This window comes from Bufo bufo, chromosome 3 (genome assembly GCF_905171765.1).
Source record: "Bufo bufo chromosome 3, aBufBuf1.1, whole genome shotgun sequence".
In the NCBI taxonomy this organism is placed as follows: domain Eukaryota; kingdom Metazoa; phylum Chordata; class Amphibia; order Anura; family Bufonidae; genus Bufo; species Bufo bufo.
This window is the reverse complement of record NC_053391.1, coordinates 144836721-144856308: the sequence shown is the minus strand read 5'-3', so window position 1 is coordinate 144856308 and position 19588 is coordinate 144836721. Positions and strand designations below refer to the sequence as shown.

General features: G+C 48.3%; 1 protein-coding gene across 2 annotated transcripts in view; it reads right to left on the bottom strand.

The window, feature by feature from the left end:
• MAP3K15 (mitogen-activated protein kinase kinase kinase 15) overlaps positions 1-18307 on the bottom strand; it is a 177641-nt gene extending 159334 nt beyond the window's left edge. Inside the window, exon 1 of one of the 2 annotated variants that reach the window (XM_040423677.1) lies at positions 17807-18307. In XM_040423677.1, coding sequence (XP_040279611.1) covers positions 17807-18140 — 334 coding nt within the window. In that variant the 5' untranslated portion in view covers positions 18141-18307. The remainder of the gene's footprint in view (positions 1-17806) is intronic. The other variant, XM_040423678.1, reaches the window with a different exon arrangement.
• Positions 18308-19588: the final 1281 nt, after the last annotated feature.

Here is a 19588-nt window from a genome sequence, read left to right as displayed (position 1 = left end):
CCCCACAAGTGACCCCATTTTGGAAAGAAGAGACCCCAAGGTATTCGCTGATGGGCATAGTGAGTTCATGGAACTTTTTATTTTTTGTCACAAGTTAGTGGAATATGAGACTTTGTATGAAAAAAAAAAAAAAAAAAAAAATAAGCATTTTCCACTAACTTGTGACAAAAAATAAAAAATTCTAGGAACTCGCCATGCCCCTCACGGAATACCTTGGGGTGTCTTCTTTCCAAAATGGGGTCACTTGTGGGGTAGTTATACTGCCCTGGCATTTTCCAGGGGCCCTAATGTGTGGTAAGTAGGTAAATGACCTGTGAAATCCTAAAGGTGCTCTTTGGAATATGGGCCCCTTTGCCCACCTAGGCTGCAAAAAAGTGTCACACATGTGGTATCGCCGTATTCAGGAGAAGTTGGGGAATGTGTTTTGGGGTGTCATTTTACATATACCCATGCTGGGTGAGAGAAATATCTTGGCAAAAGACAACTTTTCCCATTTTTTTTATACAAAGTTGGCATTTGACCAAGATATTTTTTTTTTTTTTAAACTCGTTTTATTGAAAAGTAACAAAAAGGCACGACACTTCCATATTCAGAATTAGTCCATCCCTCGCAGGGGAGGCAACATGTGATATATTATGCAGTAAAGGGTTAGGGAGCACACAAGGCATCACATTTTATCATAATGAAACAGATTCACTTCTATTGGCAAGGCAGAATCTCAAAGAGGTCCAGGGACCACAAAGCCGGGCTCTCCCGACACAGAATACATGTGAGTGGGCTGCAAAGACATAGAGGACGAGCACCAATCCCCCCATATCCTATGGAATTTCTCTGGGTGTTTCCTATGAATGTAAACAACATTTTCCATGGCAGCTGTGTGATTAACTAGTGATATCCATTGGTTGACAGTGGGTGCCCCATCTGCCATCCATCTCAAGGCTACAGCCTTCCTAGCCAGAAATAGTGTGGCGTCGAGGAACCTCCTCTGATAGTAGGACCACACCTCCTCATCTAACACCCCTAGAATGCAGATCCTGGGACACATCGGGACAGGAGAGGGGAGTATGATGGACAGTTTCTGCAGTACCTCTTTCCAGAACCTCTGTAAATAAAGACACGACCACATTAAATGCCAGAAGTCAGCGCCAGGGGTATGGCATCTGTGACACTCGGTGTGCTGGAGTCTACCCATTTTATACAGCCTGGTAGGGGACAGATAACTTCTGTGTAGTATGAAAAGCTGAGTCAATCTGTTGTTGATGGACGGGGAGACCCTAGCTGGCACTTGCAGTGCCTCCTCCCACTCCACGGCCGTTAGAGATGGCATGTTCAGCCTCCATCTATCCACCACCCCCAGGGGATGAAGAGCAATCCAGGCATTGAGTAAGTGTGTGTATAGTGCCGAAATGACACCCCTGGGGCCCTGGGACCTCAAAACACCAATTAAAGGGTAGTTCGATATCTCGGCGCCTCTGGTTCCAAACTGCGTCGCTAAAGCGTGGCGCAATTGGAGGTATCTGAAAAAGTGGACTCGGGGCATCTCAAACATCTCCTGCAGTTGCTGGAATGAGCGCAGGGTCCCGTTAACATACAGATCTTTCAACAATGTAATCCCAGACGTCTGCCACACTCTAGAGCCCTCCAAATTCACCAGGTGCGTAAACATAGGATTGTCCCATAGGGGGATTTCGTCAGGTATGTCTTTAAATGAGTGCAGCTTTGCCGCCGCCCACACTTGATTCGCTAGCTTATGCAGTGGCAGAATTTTACCAGGTACAGTCCTGAGGTCCTCCAGTACAGGCCACAGGGTGGACATGTGGAGATGCTTCAGGAGGTAGTACTCAGCCCCAGGAATTGTCCCCGGGGACATCCAAGATACTATGTATTTCAGTTGGCTGGCGAGATAGTACAAGAAGAAGTCGGGCAAGGCGGCCCCCCCCTGTAGCTTAGGGCGCTGCAGTACATTGATGGACAACTTCCTTCTGGCTGTCCCCCAGACAAAGGTGGCAACTGAGGAGTGCAACTTATTGAAGAAGGTTCGGGGTATAGGCATACAGGCATGGGTGAGGAGGTACAATGCCTTGGGGAGCAGTATCATCTTGACTAAGTTGAGTCTCCCCATCACTGATAGGGGCAGTGATTTCCAAGTTTTAATCTTATCTGCGAGCATGGTCTCCAGTGGGGTGATGTTTTTGACTATATATCCATGTGGGTCCTTAGTTATGACAATGCCTAGATATTTGAAGTGGTCTACCACAGGTAAATTATGTACCCGTGACGGCCAGCTATGGGGCCAAAGGGGCATAATGGCTGACTTTGTCCAGTTTATGTTCAGGCCCGAGAAGACCCCAAATTGTTCAATTATGGTGATGGATCTTTGTAGTGTGGTTTCAGGCTCGGACATAAATAGGAGAAGATCATCAGCATAGAGTCCCACCTTATCCACCCTTTCGCCTATTGTCACCCCACGATAGGAGTCATCCTGTCTAATCCTTAAAGCGAGATGCTCAATGGCTACAGCAAACAGCAGAGGCGAGAGGGGACACCCCTGCCTCGTCCCCCTCCGAAGTGGGAAAGACTCAGATTGCACCCCATTTACAAGTATGTTTGCTCTTGGGCTCTGGTATATAATTGCTATCCATTTGATAAACTGCGGGCCAAACCCAAAACTTTTCAGGATCTGCAACAAGAAAGGCCATTCCACAGAGTCAAAGGCTTTAGCTGTGTCTAGGGAAGCTAGCGCCCACTGTTTCTTTTCCAGAGCCCCTATTTGCGCCACTGCCTGAGCCCTTCTTACGTTGTCAGATGTCGTCCTGCCGGGGATGAATCCCGCCTGATCACCATGTATGATGGTGGTGATCACCTTATTCAGCCTGGTAGCCAGGAGACGGGTGAGTATTTTGTAATCTAAGTTCAGCAATGATATGGGTCTATAAGAGCCACATTCTAAGGGATTTTTATCCGGCTTCAAAAGAACCACTATAGTGGCATCATAGAAGGACTCAGGCAGGCGGTGGCAGTCATGGGATGCCCTGTACACATCCAGGAGCCCTGGGCCCAGAATCTCAAGATACTTGCGGTACACCTCTATTGGGATCCCATCAGGCCCTGGAGCTTTCCCGGAGGGTAAGTTCTTAACCGCTAACTGGACCTCCTCAAGGGTGAAGTCAGCATCTAGCATGTCCCTTGCCTCGACGCTGAGCAGGGGGTGAGTCACTTCCGCTACATAATCTCCCAGTTGTTGACTGTCATAGCCTACTGCTGATGTATATAGGTTTAGGTAGAAATTCCTAAAGCACTCCAGTATACCTTCAGTTGAATCCACCGTGTCCCCCGCGGGATCCTGGAGTCGGAGAACCGGGGGAGACGCGCTGTTATTCCTGACAATTAGCGCCAGCAGCCTTCCCGCCTGATTTCCTGCCTCAAAGGCCTGCTGTTTCTGGAAGAATAACTTCCTCTCACTTTTCTCTTTAATATGCATCATATAAGTTCTGCCTTTTTCCATCCATTCCTGCCTGTTCACTTCTGATGGGTCCAGTCTAAAAGCTCCCTCAGCTTCCTTACATCTGTTGTGCAACTCAACTTCCTTTCTCCTGGATTCCCTCTTTATGTACGAAATGGAGGACTTAAGGCACCCCCTAAGGTACGCCTTCATGGTCTCCCACAGCAATAAGTCATCTGTATGTTCCCCTTGTACCTCATAGAACATTTTCAGTTGATCCGGAATTCTGTCATAGGGAGTCAGCAGGGACAGCCAGAAGGGGTGCACTCGCATCTTCCCCCCCGCAGCGCCCGACCGCGGCAGTCTGATGTGGGCCAGTACCGGGGAATGATCTGACGGGCCCTGGGGTGCGTGTTCTATGTCCTCTAAGTCATTATACACCATAGCATTCCCCAAGATGTAGTCAATTCTAGACAGAGCACCCCTGGCGGGAGTATAGCAAGAGTACTCTCTTAGTGAGGGGTGTCGGAGTCTCCACATGTCCAGCCATCCAACCTCCGCGATCAATCGAGACAGAGGGGTGTCAGAAGCAGTTGCCGCTTCATCCCCTCGGTCCGAGTGAAACCTGTCCCGCTCCTCCTGCATCACCATGTTAAAGTCCCCCATGCATATCAAGCGTGCTGTGGGGTATTGAGCCACATAGCATAGTACTGTCTGAATGAGGGACATGCTGGCAGGCGGGGGGTTGTATAAGTTAACAATAACATGTGCAATGTTATTAATAAATCCAAAAGCACAAACATACTGTCCCTCCGGGTCAGCTACAGAATGTTTAACCTCCCATTTCACACTCCTATGTATCATGAGGGCAACCCCTCTAGCATGAGAGGTCCCGTATGCTTGAAGAGACCACTGCACCCATGGTTTTAACACTCGCCTTCCCGTCTCTGAGGTCAGATGAGTTTCCTGAAGTCCCAGAATGTGAGGGCCATGCCTCCTGATCTGTGAAAAGACGGATATCCTTTTATCCGGGGCCCCCAGGCCCCTCACATTCCAGGACATCACCGTCAGGGACCCCATAATAACCAGCTTATTGACATATATATCCGATCGAGCAATGTGATACCCATCAGGCGGGCATTATCCCCCCCTCTCCCTCCCATACCCTGAGTCTCCCTTCCCGCATAGCAAAGGTGTGTCCGTGCCTGAAACAGAGAACTTTTTGTTATACTACAAACATAGTTAAACATATACTGAATCTTGTCGTTTATGCTGTGGCATATCGTGGCTGTGTATTCGGGGACCTGCATGTGGTAAGGTGTTAGGTTATGCAGGTAGCCGAAATGTGCCTTCCAGGATGATAAATGTCCAAGCTGAACTGGGCCAGCAATGACTAGTGAGAAAGAGTCATTGTGATGATAAAGTCTTTCCGGGTGATGTAGCCCAGCCTAAGCACTTTAAATGTGGAAGAGGAGAAAAACAAACGGAGAAAAACGGAAAAGGAAAGGAGTCTGTACCCGTTCGGGCCACAATAAAGCGCAAGTGAATCTCACGCGCCGGCCGAAGGTGCGGCTAGCGGGTGGCGTGCATGGCGCCGCAACATGTCAGCAGGCCTCTCAGGCTGCCAGTGAGAACTTACTGAATCGCCGTTGTCAGCGCGGTCGTGGGCGCTGTAGGATCCAGTCGTCCGCCTCCTTGGGATCGGTGAAGAAATGCGAGCGATCTCCGTCCACCACTCGGAGACGTGCAGGGTAGGCCATAGAGTATTGAATATTCAAGTCCCGCAGGCGTCGCTTCACCGCGACGAAAGTAGCCCTTTTCTTTTGTAGGATGGCAGAGAAGTCCGGGAAGAGTGATACACTTGCGTCGTCATGTTTGATGACTCTCTTGTTCCTCGCCTGGCTGAGTATGAGGTCCCGGTCCCTCCAGTTGAGCAGTCGGGCCAGCAGCGGTCGTGGCGGAGCTCCTGGGGGAGGGGGTCTGGCCGGTACCCGGTGGGCCCTCTCAACTGTGTACGCGGCCGAAAATGGGGCCTCAGGGAACTGCTCCCTAAACCAGCGCTCCAGAAATGAGGCCGGGTCCGGGCCTTCCGCCCTCTCCGGCATGCCCAGGATTCTTACATTGTTGCGCCGAGCGCGATTCTCTAAATCGTCGCATTTCTGCTGCCACAGGCCCACCGATCTCTCCACCTCCTGCAGACGGACGTTCATGGGTCTGGTGAGGTCTTCCAAGGCAGAGACCCGATCTTCCGTTTGACGCGCCCGCTCCCGGAGCTGCTGGACATCCTGGCGTAGTAAGCCCAAGTCCACTCTCACCTCCTCTATTTTGCCCGTGAGGGAAGACTGGCAGGCGGTTATCGCCAGGAGGAGCTGATTCGAGACCGCTTTCAAGGTGGGTTCAGGATCAGCAGAGTCCTCGGGTGGCAGTTGCGCAGCAGCTTGACCGCGAGTCACCGCGGCGCGCGGGGTAGAGGGCGCCTGGTCGCCATGTTGGGCCTCGTTCCTGGCATACTCTTTCAGCTTGTCTGCCGCCGTTTGAGCCTTGCTAGGACCCATGTCTGTGTTCCTTGGCCTCCTCCGTCTCCTCTGCACTTGCCACTCGGTACTTGGGGCAGTCAGCTTGGCAGGATTACTCAGGATTAAGTATGGGGCACGGAGCGACTCTCAGATGCGTGCGCTCATGTCGGCAGTTAGCCACGCCCCCCCTTGACCAAGATATTTATCTCACCCAGCATGGGTATATGTAAAATGACACCCCAAAACACATTCCCCAACTTCTCCTGAGTACGGCGATACCAGATGTGTGACACTTTTTTGCAGCCTAGATGCGCAAAGGTGCCCAAATTCCTTTTAGGAGGGCATTTTTAGACATTTGGATACCAGACTTCTTCTCACGCTTTGGGGCCCCTAGAATGCCAGGGCAGTATAAATACCCCACATGTGACCCCATTTTGGAAAGAAGACACCCCAAGGTATTCAATGAGGGGCATGGCGAGTTCATAGAAATTTTTTTTTTTTGGCACAAGTTAGCGGAAATTGATATTTTTAATTTTTTTCTCACAAAGTCTCCCGTTCCGCTAACTTGGGACAAAAATTTCAATCTTTCATGGACTCAATATGCCCCTCACGGAATACCTGGGGGTGTCTTCTTTCCGAAATGGGGTCACATGTGGGGTATTTATACTGCCCTGGCATTCTAGGGGCCCTAAAGCGTGAGAAGAAGTCTGGAATATAAATGTCTAAAAAATTTTACGCATTTGGATTCCGTGAGGGGTATGGTGAGTTCATGTGAGATTTTATTTTTTGACACAAGTTAGTGGAATGTGAGACTTTGTAAGAAAAAAAAAAAAAATTCTGCTAACTTGGGCCAAAAAAATGTCTGAATGGAGCCTTACAGAGGGGTGATCAATGACAGGGGGGTGATCAATGACAGGGGGGTGATCAATGACAGGGGGGTGATCAGGGAGTCTATATGGGGTGATAACCACAGTCATTGATCACGCCCGTGTAAGGCTTCATTCAGACGTCCGGATGCGTTTTGCGGATCCGATCCATCTATCAGTGCATCCGTAAAAATCATGCGGACATCTGAATGGAGCTTTACAGGGGGGTAATCAATGACAGGGGGGTAATCAGGGAGTCTATATGGGGTGATCACCACAGTCATTGATCATGCCCCTGTAAGGCTTCATTCAGACGTCCGGATGCGTTTTGCGGATCCGATCCATCTATCAGTGCATCCGTAAAAATCATGCGGACATCTGAATGGAGCTTTACAGGGGGGTAATCAATGACAGGGGGGTAATCAATGACAGGGGGGTAATCAGGGAGTCTATATGGGGTGATCACCACAGTCATTGATCATGCCCCTGTAAGGCTTCATTCAGACGTCCGGATGCGTTTTGCGGATCCGATCCATCTATCAGTGCATCCGTAAAAATCATGCGGACATCTGAATGGAGCTTTACAGGGGGGTAATCAATGACAGGGGGGTGATCACCACAGTCATTGATCATGCCCCTGTAAGGCTTCATTCAGACGACCGGATGCGTTTTGCGGATCCGATCCATGTATCAGTGCATCCGTAAAAATCATGCGGACATCTGAATGGAGCTTTACAGGGGGGTGATCAGGGAGTCTATATGGGGTGATCACCACAGTCATTGATCATGCCCCTGTAAGGCTTCATTCAGACGTCCGGATGCATTTTGCGGATCCGATCCATCTATCAGTGCATCCGTAAAAATCATGCGGACATCTGAATGGAGCTTTACAGGGGGGTAATCAATGACAGGGGGGTAATCAATGACAGGGGGGTAATCAGGGAGTCTATATGGGGTGATCACCACAGTCATTGATCATGCCCCTGTAAGGCTTCATTCAGATGTCCGGATGCGTTTTGCGGATCCGATCCATCTATCAGTGCATCCGTAAAAATCATGCGGACATCTGAATGGAGCTTTACAGGGGGGTAATCAATGACAGGGGGGTGATCACCACAGTCATTGATCATGCCCCTGTAAGGCTTCATTCAGACGACCGGATGCGTTTTGCGGATCCGATCCATGTATCAGTGCATCCGTAAAAATCATGCGGACATCTGAATGGAGCTTTACAGGGGGGTAATCAATGACAGGGGGGTAATCAATGACAGGGGGGTGATCAGGGAGTCTATATGGGGTGATCACCACAGTCATTGATCACGCCCCTGTAAGGCTTCATTCAGACGTCCGGATGCGTTTTGCGGATCCGATCCATCTATCAGTGGATCCGTAAAAATCATGCGGACGTCTGAATGGAGCTTTACAGGGGGTTGATCAATGACAGGGGGGTAATCAATGACAGGGGGGTGATCAGGGAGTCTATATGGGGTGATCAGGGGTGATCAGGGGTGATTAGGGGTGATTAGGGGTGATCAGGGGCTAATAAGGGGTTAATAAGTGACGGGGGGGGGGGTGTAGTGTAGTGTAGTGGTGCTTGGTGCTACTTTACTGAGCTACCTGTGTCCTCTGGTGGTCGATCTAAACAAAGGGGACCACCAGAGGACCAGGTAACAGGTATATTAGACGCTGTTATCAAAACAGCGTCTAATATACCTGTTAGGGGTTAAAAAAAACACATCTCCAGCCTGCCAGCGAACGATCGCCGCTGGCAGGCTGGAGATCAACTCTCTTACCTTCCGTTCCTGTGAGCGCGCGCGCCTGTGTGCGCGCGTTCACAGGAAGTCTCGCGTCTCGCGAGATGACGCGTATATGCGTGACTGTGCGCAGCGCTGCCACCTCCGGAACGCGATCCTGCGTTAGGCGGTCCGGAGGTGGTTAATAAAGACCAACTGAAAATAAGATTTTTAGCTCAAAAGGAGTACAATGTACTAATAAAAAAACAAATTGCCCCTAAAGGGGTACTGTCACGGATGATATTGCAGATAGCTGGAAGTTATGGATAAAAATCCGACTGGCTTGATCCCAAACTAAGGAGCATAAAGGTGACCCCTGGAAAACCCTAAGGCTCCTTTCACACGGGCGAGTATTCCACGCGGATGCGATGCGCGAGTTGAACGCATTGCACCCGCACTGAATACTGACCCATTCATTTCTATGGGTCTGTTCACATGAGCGGTGATTTACACGCATCACTTGTGCGTTGCATGAAAATCGCAGCATGCTCTATATTCTGCGTTTGCGGTGCTCTATATTCTTGCGGATGCGGTGCGATTTTCACGCACGGTTGCTAGGAGACGATCGGGATGGAGACCCGATCATTATTATTTCCCCTTATAACATGGTTAAAAGGGAAAATAATAGCATTCTGAATACAGAATACATAGTACAATAGCGCTGGAGGGGTTAAAAAAATAAATAAATAATTTAACTCACCTTAATCCACTTGCTGGCGCTGCCGGCATCTCGTCTGTCTCCTTCTTTGCTGAACAGGACCTGTGGTGAGCATTCATTCCAGGACCTGTGGTGACGTCACTCCGGTCATCACATGATCCATCACATGATCTTTTACCATGGTGATGAGTCATGTGATGACCGGAGTGACGTCACCACAGGTCCTGTTCAGCAAAGGAGACAGACGAGATGCCGGCAGCGCCAGCAAGTGGATTAGGGTGAGTTAAATTATTTTTTTTTTTAACCCCTCCAGCGCTAGTTTACTATGCATTCTGTATTCAGAATGCTATTATTTTCCCTTATAACCATGTTATAAGGGAAAATAATACAATCTACAGAACACCGATCCGAAGCCCAAAATTCTGTAAAAAAGTTCGGGTTTGGGTACCAAACATGCGCGATTTTTCTCACGCGAGTGCAAAACGCATTACAATGTTTTGCACTCGCACGGAAAAATCGCGGGTGTTCCCGTAACGCACCTGCACATTTTCCCGCAACGCCCGTGTGAAAGAGGCCTTAGAGCTCACCCTGACTGCTAAGCTCATACAAAGGTCTCAGAGGTAGATGATTGCATGCCCTCGTACCTAGACTGTGTGACACCTGAAAACCCTATAATAGTGAGGGGACACGACCACCAGCTCCCTGCACTTAATACGGAGGGATTCAGGGTCACCTAGAATCAAGCCAGCAAGTAAACACAATACAAGAAAGGACTTATCCGAACAAGCAGTAACAGAAGTCTCCAGCAGTGATCACTTCAATCCAGGAAGTAATATAAACCGCAAAGTGAGGCAGTATGGGAGGGAATATAAAGGGAGGCAATTAGTGTGAATAGGTGACAGCTGGGAGAAGGAAAGGAGATGACAAAGTGAAACCAAAACAAAGAACATCATGCAAGAGGTACAGAAGAACGTCTGCCAGACCTTCTCAGAGAGCTGGCGGTGACAGGTACATAGCCTTTAAGGCCTCTTTCACACAGGCGTTGCAGGAAAATGTGCGGGTGCGTTACGGGAACACCCGCGATTTTTCAGCGCGAGTGCAAAACATTGCAATGCGTTTTGCACTCGCGTGAGAAAAATCGCGCATGTTTGGTACCCAAAAAAATAGCACTGGAGGGGTTAAAAAAAAATAAATAAAATAAAATAAAATAAAATATATGCAACTCACCTTAGTCCACTTGATCGCGATGCCCGGCATCTCCTTCTGTCTCCTTTACTGAACAGGACCTGTGGTGACGTCACTCCGGTCATCACATGATCCATCACCATGGTAAAAGATCATGTGATGACCGGAGTGATGTCACCACAGGTCCTTGACCTGTAAGGAATGCTCACCACAGGTCCTGTTCAGTAAAGGAGACAGAAGGAGATGCCGGGCATCGCGATCAAGTGGACTAAGGTGAGTTAAATTATTATTTCATTTTTTTTAACCCCTCCAGTGCTATTTTACTATGCATTCTGTATTCAGAATGCTATTATTTTCCCTTATAACCATGTTATAAGGGAAAATAATAATGATCAGGTCTCCATCCCGATCGTCTCCTAGCAACCGTGCGTGAAAATCGCACCGCATCCGCACTTGCTTGTGGATGCTTGCGATTTTCACGCAACCCCGTTCACTTCTATGGGGCCTGCGTTGTGTGAAAAACGCACTATATAGAGCATGGTGCGATTTTCACACAACTCACAAGTGATGCGTGAAAATCACCGCTCATGTGAACAGCCCCATAGAAATGAATGGGTCGGTATTCAGTGCGGGTGCAATGCATTCAACTCACGCATCGCATCCGCGCAGAATACTCGCCCGTGTGAAAGGGGCCTAAGTGCATTGGAGGCAGAGCTTCACTGCCAGGAGTCAGACCCCTGCAGATTTGATATTGATGACCTATCCTCATGACACATCATCAATATAGGAAACTGGCCAGCCCCTTTAATCCCTTAGTGACCACTAATATGACTTTTTACTGACTTAAACAAAGGGGGTTTTAGCTAAACAACTGGCTTTAATCATTCGTTACATGTATTAAAAATGGTGCATTAAAAACTATAACTTGTCCTGCAAAAAATACAAGTATATTGATGAAAAAACAAAAAAGTTATAGCTCTTGGAATGTGAGTTAAAAAAAAAAAAAGTGTGTGATCACTAAGGGGTTAAGTCTCATTGACCCAGCTGGAACACCCCATCACAAGGATCACCTCCCTGCTAATGAGCATTAGAGTACATATTAGGGCTCGTTCACACAAACGTTTCCGTAAATGGTTCCGCAAAAAAAACTGAACAAATACGGAAAGTACTCTGTATGTCTTCCGTATCCGTTCCGTTTTTGCAAAACCATCTATAGAAAATGTTATGCCCAGCCCAATATTTGCTATGTAATTACTGTATATGCCATACGGGAAAACTGAACGGAACTAGAAACGCTACAAAAAACGGATCCGGGAAAAAACGGCCCGCAAAACACTGAAAAAGGCAATTTGCGGAAGGCAAAGCGCGGACAAGAATAGTTCAGGTTATATTTTTTTTGCGGGTCACGGAGCGGAGCAACGGATGCGGACAGCACACGGAGTGCTATCCACATCTTTTGCGGCCCCATCGAAGTTAATCGGTCCGCACTCGAGCCGCCAAAACTGCGGCTTGGATGCGGACCAAAACAACGGCCGTGTGCATGAGGCCTTAAGGTCGTCTTCACACATCGCAGATTTTGTTGCACACATTTTTTGCGCCTTTAAACCAGTTCTGTTCATCTGGAGTTTGGGCAGCAAGCAGATGGATTTCTACAAACCCCATTCAACTGAATGGAACAGACTTTCAGTCGTAGAAAGATCAGCGCCAACATCTGCCATGAGTGAAGACACCCACAGGAAAGCCTCTTATGTCAGCTAGCACACAGAATGTAAGACAGACTTTTAGGGCGCCGTCACACGCCACAGATTTTTTTGCAGAAATTCCGCAACTGAAAAATCTGTTCCGTTCGCCTGAACGGGACTTTTCAGAAATCCATGTTCTTGCCTCTCCATTCAAATAAATCAAACTGAATTTTTAGTCGTGAAATTTACGAGAAAAAAAAATAAAATATAATAATCTGTGGCTACATTCACACGACAGTAAATGTTTTGCGTTGAGGCCGAGTATAGGACATGTCATATCTTTTGAACCTTTGATGACATCACTGCGCTCATCACATGGTCCGTCACAAGATCCATCACCATGGTAAAAAAAGATCATGTGATGGACCATGTGATGAGCACAGTGACTTCATCAAAGGTCCTATTCCTCACACAACAAGACAGAAGAGATGCCGGCTGTGCGGACAAGTGGATTAAGGTGAGTTAAATTATTATTATTATTTTTTTAACCCCTCCAGCCCTATTGTACTATGCATTCTGTATTCAGAATGCTATTATTTTCCCTTATAACCGTGTTATAAAAGGGAAATAATACAATCTACACAACCTTGAACCCAAACCTGAACTTCTGTGAAGAAGTTCGGGTCTGGGTACCACATTCAGTTCTTTATCACGCGCGTGCAAAACACATTGCACCCGCGCGATAAAAACTGAATAACGGAACGCAATCAAAACTGACTGCAATTAGGTACCTACTCGCGTGGGTTTGCCGCAACGCATCCGGACACGCTCGTCTGCAAGGGGCCTAAGGCTACCTGCACACGGTGCGTAGGATTATCATGCAAAAAAAATAAAAATAAAAAAATAAGTATGAGATTAGACAGACCTCATGAAGACTTGTGGGGCCATTTATCAGACTGGTGTAAAGTAGAACTGGCTTAGTTGCCCATAGCAACCAATCAGATTCAACATTTCATTTTCCAAAGTAGCTGTCACAAATGAAAGGTGGAATCTGATTGGTTGCTATGGGCAACTAAGCCAGTTCTACTTTACACCGGTTTGATAAGTGACCCCATAGTTTTTTTTTCTTCCATGCAGAAATTGACCTGCCGTGCGGATTTTTAAATGCGCTGCATGTCAATTGTTTGTGTGATGCCACACCTTATGTAGAGGGGAGTTTTCAATGGGTTTATTAAAATAAACAGAAAGTCTGAACCAGAAACTGAATAAAAAAAAAAAAAAAAAAAAACACCAAAAACCACAATATAAATAGTGCAAATTTATGTGCGGATTTGATTGTTTGGGTTTCATGCACACGGCAATATGCGGGCACCGGCCGCATGCACCCCACATCACGGATGCGGATACACTTATTCGGTGTGGAATGGAGGCACGGAAGCACTACGGAGTGAACATGTTCTATTTGTGGCGCAGACGGATCACGGATACAGAACGGCCATGTGCAGGAGCCCTTAGTTACTACTTGGATTTCCTATGTAATAACAATTCTGGAGCATCTATTCTTACGACTCCATGTTGTGCCATTCCTTTATTATTCCTGCTAGAAGTTTACAAATAACGTGCCAGCAGTCTGCAGTAAAGGTCCAGCTGGGCGTCTAACAGTATTTTTGGTCTGCGTCCTATCCGCTTTTTTTACGGATGGCACATAGACCCATTCATTTTTATGGGTCCTCAGAATAGACGGGCAGCACACGGATATCATCTGTGTGCTGTCTGTGTGGCTGGGCCGCAAATTATACAACCTGTCTTATTTTTTCTTTTTTATAGTGCGTCCTGCAAAAACTGGATCCGCGATTTAGGGAATGCAATATGGATACGGTCGTGTGCAGGAGGCCTTACTGCAAGCTGCTGAGAATTCATTCATATACTAGTAGGAATAATAGAGGAATGGGACAACATAGCGCCGCAGGAACAGATTATCCCGAATTGTTATTACATGGGGAATGCAAGTAGTTACTGCAACAGAAAAGTCTGGAGAGGGGACAGCTCCTATTTAAGAAGGTTGTCCTAAGGTTTCATACTCAGAGAGGTGATCAGCATCTGATCTGTGGGGGTCCGACACCCGGGACCCTTGCCGATCAGCTTTTTTGAGAAGACTTCAGGGCTCACAGTTAGGGTCCATTCACACATCCGCATTTTGCGGAACGGAATTGCGGACCCATCCATTTCTATGGGGCAGCACAATGTGCTGCCCGGATCCGGAATTGCGGATCTGCACTTCCGGGTCCGCAATTCCGATCCCGAAAAAAATTAAATATGTCCTATTCTTGTCCGCAATTGCGGACAAGAATAGGCATTCTCTATTAAGTGCCGGCAATGTGCGGTCCGCAAAATGCGGAACGCACATCGCTAATGTCAGTGTTTTGCGGATCCGTGGATCCGCAAAACACACACGGACGTGTGAATGGACCCTAACGCTGCAGCTTCTCTCAGATTTCCCTAGGCCCATAGAAGTGAACAGGGCTGAGTGCAATACCAAGCACAGCCGCTACACAATGGATGGTGTGGTGGGAGCAGGCCGTGGCACTCACAGGAGCACTGCTGCATTCTTGAACAGCTGATCGGCGGGGGTCCCGAATGTCGGACCCCCACCGATCAGATACTGATGACCTGTCCTGAGGATAGATAATCAGTAGGGATGAGCGAACTTGTGCTTTACAAGTTCGGGTTCAGGTTTTAATACATAGAATTCCATTATGGCCCACAAAACACAAGATCGCTCATCCCTAATCATCAGTTAAAAGATTTTGGTAAACCCCTTTAAGTGAATGGGCCTGGGCTGCAATACCAAGCACAGACACTATCCAATAGACGGCACTGTTTTTGGTCAGCCGTGTAGAGGCCACAGCACTCACTGTAGCACTGAAGCCTCTTCATACTGCTGATTGCCAGGTGTCAGACCCCGCCAATCGTATACTGATGACGTATCTGAGGAGAGGTCATCAGTATTAAACACCCGGACAGCCCCTTTAAAGGCCTCAGTAAATAAATGCTTGCAGTCATTGAATAGTCCCCCTCAGTGGCCACAACCTGTACAGTACATGTAAGGGTAGGTCCATGACTTACCTGTGGATTTCATCTAAGGCCTGTTTCACACTTGCATTGTGGCTTTCCGGTTTTCAGATTCAGCAGAGGATCTCAAAAACGGAATTAAACAGATCCGTGTCATTTAATACATCCGGATGCATCAGTTTTGGACGGATCAGGTCGTATTAAAGCTAAACTGAACAAACCGGATCCGCTACGAAAATCATTGTAAGGGCTCGTTCATACGAACGTGGGAAGCCTGTGCTGTGTACCGCAAATTGCAGTCCACTATGCACGGGCACCTTCCGTGGGGCTGGTGCATGAGGATCGCAGACCCATTCACTTAAATGGGTCCGCGAACCCTCTGTTCCACAAAAAGAGAGCATATTCTATCTTTTTGCGATGCAGAGGCACGGAACGGAACCCCAGAAAACACTCCGTAGTGCTTCCATAGAGTTCCATTCCGTGCTTCTGTTCCGCATCTCCGGATTTGCGGACCCATTGAAATGAATGGGTCCGCATCAGTGATGCGGAAGGACAACGGAACAGTGTCAGTGTATTGCGGATCCGCAAATGCGGTTTGCAATACGGGAACAAGACACCAACGGTCGTGTGAACGAGCCCTAAGTAAATGGGTGCCAGATCAGTTTTATTTCACACAAAAAAAAAAAAAAAAAAAACTGATCCAGCACCATTGACTTAGGCCTCTTTCACACGGGTGCAATGCGTGAGGTGAACGCATTGCACCCGCACTGAATCGGACCCATTCACTTCAATGGGGCTGTGCAGATGAGCAGAGATTTTCACGCATCACTTGTGCATTGCGTGAAAATCGCAGCATGCTCTATATTCTGCGTGAATGGGGCTGCGGGAAAATCACAAGCATCCACAAGCAAGTGCGGATGCGGTGCGATTTTTCACGCACGGTTGCTAGGAGATGATCGGGATGAACAACCCTGGACGCCATTAAAGTCTAATCACTGTATTATTTTCCCTTATAACACGGTTATAAAGGAAAATAATAGCATTCCTAATACAGAATGCAAAGTAAAATGTCGATTGAGGGGTTAAAAAATAAAAACAATTAACTCACCTCCTCCACTTGTTCGCGCAGCCGGAATCGTCTTCTTTCAGGACCTGCAAAAGGACCTTTGATGACGTAATCGCGCTCACCCCGTGGCGAGTGTGGTGACCGCGATTACGTCATCAAAGGTCCTTTTGCAGGTCCTGAAAGAAGACTATGCCGGCTGCGGGAACAAGTGGATGAGGTGAGTTAATTGTTTTTATTTTTTAACCCCTCCAGCCCTATTGTACTAAGCATTCTGTATTAGGAATGCTATTATTTTCCCTTATAACCATGTTATAAGGGAAAATAATACAATCTACAGAACACCGATCCCAAGCCCGAACTTCTGTGAAGAAGTTCCGGTTTAGGTACCAAACATGCGCGATTTTTCTCACGCGAGTGCAAAATGCATTACAATGTTTTGCACTTTGCCGCTGCTGTAAACCCTAAGGCCCCTTTCACACGGGCGTTGCGGGAAAAGGTGCGGGTGCGTTGCGGGAACACGCGCGATTTTTCCGCACGAGTGTATAGCGTTTTGCACTTGCGTGAGAAAAATCGCGCATGTTTGGTACCCAAACCCGAACTTTTTCACAGAAGTTCGGGCTTGGGATCGGGGTTCTGTAGATTGTATTATTTTCCCTTATAACATGGTTATAAAGGAAAACAATAGCATTCCTAATACAGAATGCATAGTACAATAGCGCTGGAGGGGTTTAAAAAAAAAAAAATAATAATAATTTAACTCACCTTAATCCACTTGCTCGCGCAGCACGGCATCTCCTTCTGTCTTCTTTTTTGCTGTGTGCAGGAAAAGGACCTTTGGTGACGTCACTCCGGTCATCACATGGTCCATCACCATGGTAAAAGATCATGTGACGGACCATGTGATGACCGGAGTGACGTCACCACAGGTCCTTTTCCTGCACACAGCAAAAAAGAAGACAGAAGAGAAGCCGGGCTGCGCGAGCAAGTGGATTAAGGTGAGTTTAATTTGCTTGCTATTTTCACGTAACCCCATTCATTTCTATGGGGCCTGCGTTACGCGAAAATCGCACAAAGAGGAGCATGCTGCGATTTTCACGCAACGCACAAGTGATGCGTGAAAATCACTGCTCGTGTGCACAGCCCCATAGAAATGAATGGGTCGGTATTCAGTGCGGGTGCAATGCGTTCACGTCACGCATCGCATCCGCGCGGAATACTCGCCCGTGTGAATGGAGCCTAAGGATTTTCCAAACGCAATTCTGCTACGGAAAATCCACCACAGCATTTCCGCCACCTGTGGCGTCCACCTATAGAAGTTTCGCTGCAGGTCTTTTCCTATACCTACATTGAGGGGCATTACACAGAGAATTAGGGTTCGTTCACACTTTGCAGTCACTTTTTTTCTGTTGCTGTGGCACAAACCCCAAACACTGCACAGTGTGAACAGCCGGTCGGATCCGTCCCCATTGACGATAATGGGAGCGGGGGCGGAGTTCCGGCGGCAGCGGACGGACTACTGCACTCACCGGCATCATAGAAGGTGTCCAGCACCGCCGTCTCCCCGAAGTCCAGCTCCCCGAAGTTGACGCTGGTGAGCTGCGCCCCCTCTCCCTCGCAGGCGCGGTGTAGGCACTGCAGGGCGCCAGATTCCGGGGTGCCCCCCATGGCTGCCTTCATGCTGTCATTCAGCACATACACGACCCGCAGGGACCTCTGCTTACTCAGCCACTGGGCTCCTTCCCCTGAAGACGGGGGCTCCGGCAGGGCAGACGTAGAGGGCGCCTGTACACACTGCGGCTCCCCGGGCACCACCAGCTCTCCAGCGGCCGGCACCGTGCTGAACATCCCGTTGCTCTCCATGCTGCCTCAGCCCCTCACCACATGGAGAGTAGAAGTAGTAGGGAGTCGCCTCACACCGGATCACCTGAATACATGGAGGTTAGGGGGCACCAGCTGCGGGCATAGCACCCGTCCTGTGGGCTCTGCCGCCAGCTGGATGGTCTTATCAGCCGCTCAGCGCTCGGACCTCGGGGCGGGAGCGGCTCCTCCCTCAGCGACACCTCCTCCACCTCACAGGCTGTCAGGGGACCCCCGGGTGACAGTCCAGCAGGGTGCGGCGACTACACGGAATAGGGCTGGGGACACACCCTGTCACTCCCAGGAAGACACCTACACAAGTATTAGGGTACTTTCACACTTTGCATTTTTCTTTTCCAGCATAGAGTTCTGTCCTAGGGGCTCAATACCGGAAAAGAACTGATCAGTTTAACCCCATGCATTCTGAATGGAGAGCATTCCGTTCAGGATGTCTTCAGTTCAGTCTTTTTGACTGATCAGGCAAAAGATAAAACCGCAGCATGCTACGGTTTTATCTTCAGCCAAATAAAACGGAAGACTTGCATGAATCCGGCATTTTTTTCCATAGGAATGTATTAGTGCCGGATCGGTCCTTCCAGTCTGCGTATGCGCAGACCAAAAAAAAGGTGAATAAAATAAATGCCGGATCATTTTTCCGGATGACACCGGAAAGACGGATCCGGCGTTTCAATGCATTTTTCTGACTGATCAAGCATTTTTAAGACTGATCAGTATCCCGATCAGTCTTACAAATGCCATCAGTTGGCATACGTTTTGCCGGACGGCGACGGAACTGCTTGCCGGATCACTCTGCCGCAAGTGTGAAAGTAGCCTTAGGGTGCACTCACACGCTGTGGCTTTTGTTGCAGAAATTTCTGCCACTGAAAATCATTTCCTTTCATTTGAATAAGACCGTTTTTCGGGGTCCGTATCCGAGCTGCAGTTTTTGCGGCTTGGGTGCGGACCCATTCACTTCAATGGGGCCGCAAAAGATGCGGACAGCACTCCGTGTGCTGTCCACATCCGTTGCTCCGTTCCGAGGCCCCGCAAAAAAAATATAGCACGTCCTATTCTTGTCCATTTTGCGGACAAGAATAGGCATTTCTACAATGGGCCGCCCGTTCCGCAAATTGCGGAAGGCATACGGGCGGCTTCCGTTATTTGCGGATCTGCGGTTTGCGGACTGCAAAAAATGGAACGGTCGTGTGCATGTAGCCTAAGGCGGCAATCACATGGATTTTTGCAAGAGCCATTCAGGTGAAGAGAACTGATTTTTAGTTGCTGAAAGTTTTTGCAACAAAATCCACATCATGTGAGTGCTCCCTAATACAACCCTATAGTCTGACTGACAGAGCTCCGACTGACTGTGATGAGATAGATGTGCCCCCATAGTCTGACTGACAAAGCCCAGCTGACTGTGAGGAGATGTACCCTGTAGTCTGACTGACAGA